Below are 3,010 nucleotides of genomic sequence, written 5' to 3'. Positions count from 1 at the left end.
GGCACGGCGGGGATCGCACCGGCGCGCAGTCGGCACCCTCCGGGGAGCGGCAGGGATCAAGGAGCGACGGGGACCACACCGGGGATCGGCGGGGACCCACCAGGACACGGCGCGGTTCGCACCGGGCGCGGCGGGCACTCACCGAGGAACGGCACGCAGTCACCGGAGAGCGGCGGAGCCGCACCAGGGAGCGGCGGGGACCCGCCGGGGCTGCACCGGGGAGCGGCGGGGACCCGCCGGGGAGCGCTCCGGGGAGCGGCGGGGACCGGGGAGCGGCGGGGCCGGACCGGCGCACGGCGGAGCCAGCGCACGGCGGGGCCGCTTGTTTTCAGAAAACGGTTTTGGGATATTGGGGTTTTTGTTTTACCCATCTTTTCTCTTTTTTTCGTTCTTTTCCTTTAGGGGAAAAGAAAATAAAGGGAGAACAGAGGGCAAAGGCCGGGGGAAGGGGGAATCGTTGCAATACTGTAGCAAACCCGAGAGGAAAGACCGTCACCGGATCGCGGCTGTGCAGAGACCCCCGACGCCGACCGAATCCAAACGGAAACGAAATCGTGGGAGAAACGGCCCACCCCGATACGAGCAGTCCCGGGCGAGGTCCCCTGCGCGGTGTCCGTGCGTTCACCCTTCTCCAAGGATCTGACGGAGGAGGAAGAGGAGGAGGAGGAGGGACGCACGGGTGTCGCTTAGGATTTTTCGTTCTTTCTTTTTCGCTCCTCCCTTGGAAGGCAGGAAGCAGCGGCCCGACGGCTGCCCCGGCCGGCGGCCCCGGGCTGCGGCTCGCCAGCGGCGGGGAGGGCGGCGGGGAGGGCGGCCGGGCAGGGCAGGGCGAGGGCGGCGGGAGCGGGGCGGCGGGAGCGGGGCGCGGGCGGGCGGGCTCAGCGGGCGGGCTGCCTGTAGTTCCCGTTGATCTCCTGGGAGATGGTCACCGCCTCGGCGCCCAGGGGCAGCTTGTCGCTATACTCGGAGCGGACCTCGAACTCCTCGGCGTTGGCTTTGGACTGCGACTCCGCCATGGAGCTGGCTGCCACGCTCTCATCTCGCTCCAGCTCCGGAGCCCGTTCGGCTTCTGTCCTCCTCCTCCTCCTCCTCCCTCCTTCGTCGTCGTCCTCCTCCTCATCTTCTTCTTCCTCAACGTCCCCTTCCCCCACCTCACTGGGATTGTAGTTCTTCTCAGACTCCAGGTAGGAGGCGCGGGGGTCGAAGTCGGCAGCCATGTGCTTCTCCATCTGGTCCGGGTTCTGGGCTTTCATGATAAGCTTGTAGGTCTTCCCTTGGTACTTGGAGAGGAGGTGGCAGCATGTGGCCCCCATCAGAGGTAGGGTGGCCAGGACCAGCAAGAAGATGCTCACGACAACAATGATGATGAGCGAGGGGATCTCTTTCTTGGTGGTGAAGACCACTTGGACCTGGCAGTCCTCCCCCAGGTAGGTGAGACACACAGAGTAGTTGGTGCCGGGGTTCAAACCCTGGAACCAGTATGAGTTCACCCCTTCCTCGATCTTAGACCACTGGACCACGGCGTGGCCCTGGCTGCTCTCCTGGCACAGGTAGAGCATTCTGAGGTGGACCTTCTTGGGCTGCATGTAAGTGGGTGTGAGCTGCACCCTGGCATCGCGCTCTGACACATCTAAGGCAATCACACCCAGGTCGAAGGTGTGCTGCTTGAAGTCACCACTCTGGTTGAAGGCATGGTTGGAGATGTATCTGCTGGCTTGTGTGGAACCACACTTCTTCTCAAAGGGAGGAAGCTGAAAGGGCACTTGCCCTCCTCCTATGGACTCTGTCCCAGCTGCTGAGGATGGCTGGCTCTGACGAGTGGGGCTGAGAGGTTTGTTCCTCTCATCTGGCATGAGCACACTGTTCTTTGCTCCCTTGGCCCCAGGCTTCCTATCACCTGGCAGTGCTTTGCCACCCATGGGATCCCTTCCGGGCTGCAGCGGGTATTTCTGGGTCCCAGCCACAGCCACGTTGACTGAGGTCTGGTTGCTCCCCATTTCATTGGTGGCCAGGCAGGTGTAGGTGCCTTCCTCCCGCTTGCTCAGGTGAGGAATCACCAGGGTGCCATTCTTGAAGACCAGGAAGCGCTCGAGGTCCTGTTTGGGGAGGTCCTTCCCAGTGCTCTCTCTTGGGCTCCCTTTGATCTCCAGGGCTTGGCTGGAGGTGCGGATCTTCCAGCTCACTTCAGGTGGGGGGCTGCCTGTCACGGCACAGTGCAGTGTCAGAGTGAAGCCATCAAAGAGCTCTGTGGTGTCCAGGTTGGGGAAATAGGTGAGCTGCACAGAAGGCGACGTGCACTGCACGTCTGGGATTTTCCCCACCGGCACTCCTTGGAGCTGCTCTGGGAGGCTGCAAGTGATGGAGTCCTTCTCTGGGATGGAGATTAGTGTGCTGTCCATCCATTTCTTCAGCCACTGGAGCTTGCAGGAGCAGTCGAAGGGATTGTTGTAGATCTGCAGGTGGGAGAGGGAACTAAGGGAGTCGAAGATACCCTCCGCAAGAGCAGTGAACTTGTTGTTGTTGATGCGCAGGGACCGGAGGTCCTTCAGGGTGTGGAAGGCTCCCTGGGGCACCTGGGCCATGTGGTTATTGTTCATCTTGAGGAGTTGGAGGGCACTGAGGTTGTAGAGGTCCTGCCAGGGGAAGTCCACAATCTGGTTGTGGCTGATGTCGAGGTTTTTTAGCTGCACCAGGATGGCGAAGGTGCCGGGCTCGATGGAGCGGATGTCATTGTGCGCCAGCCAGAGGGAGGTGACCTGGGTCACCTCCACGAAGGAGCGCCGCTGCAGCGAGGTGATCTTGTTGGCGGACAGGCTGAGGGTGGTCACGTTGGAGGGCAGCCCGGTGGGCACCACCTGGAGATCCTTGTAGGCGCAGTCGGCGAACTGGTGGGCGTACTTGTCCACACAGGCGCAGGGCTCCGGGCACGCCCGGGCCAGGCCGAGCAGGGCCGCCAGGCACAAGCTCAGCAGCGGGGCCATCTCCCTCCTGCCGGGCGAGACAGGGGCTC

At 62.6% G+C, this 3,010-nt stretch overlaps 1 protein-coding gene across 1 annotated transcript; it reads right to left on the bottom strand.

The window, feature by feature from the left end:
- Window positions 1–851: 851 nt before the first annotated feature.
- Window positions 852–2,982, bottom strand: ISLR2 (immunoglobulin superfamily containing leucine rich repeat 2). Its single transcript, XM_026068394.1, has one exon. It carries the CDS (start codon window positions 2,979–2,981, stop codon window positions 879–881), a length of 2,103 nt encoding a protein of 700 aa, XP_025924179.1. The 5' UTR covers window position 2,982; the 3' UTR covers window positions 852–878.
- Between the last annotated feature and the right edge of the window lie 28 nt (window positions 2,983–3,010).

Source organism: Apteryx rowi, unplaced genomic scaffold (assembly GCF_003343035.1).
Source record: "Apteryx rowi isolate R43461 unplaced genomic scaffold, aptRow1 scaffold_27, whole genome shotgun sequence".
NCBI lineage: Eukaryota > Metazoa > Chordata > Aves > Apterygiformes > Apterygidae > Apteryx > Apteryx rowi.
This window is presented reverse-complemented; position numbering and strand designations above follow the sequence as displayed.

Excerpts from the sequence above, each read along its gene's own strand:
- ISLR2 (XM_026068394.1), bottom strand. The coding sequence starts at position 2,981 with ATGGCCCCGCTGCTGAGCTTGTGCCTGGCGGCCCTGCTCGGCCTGGCC.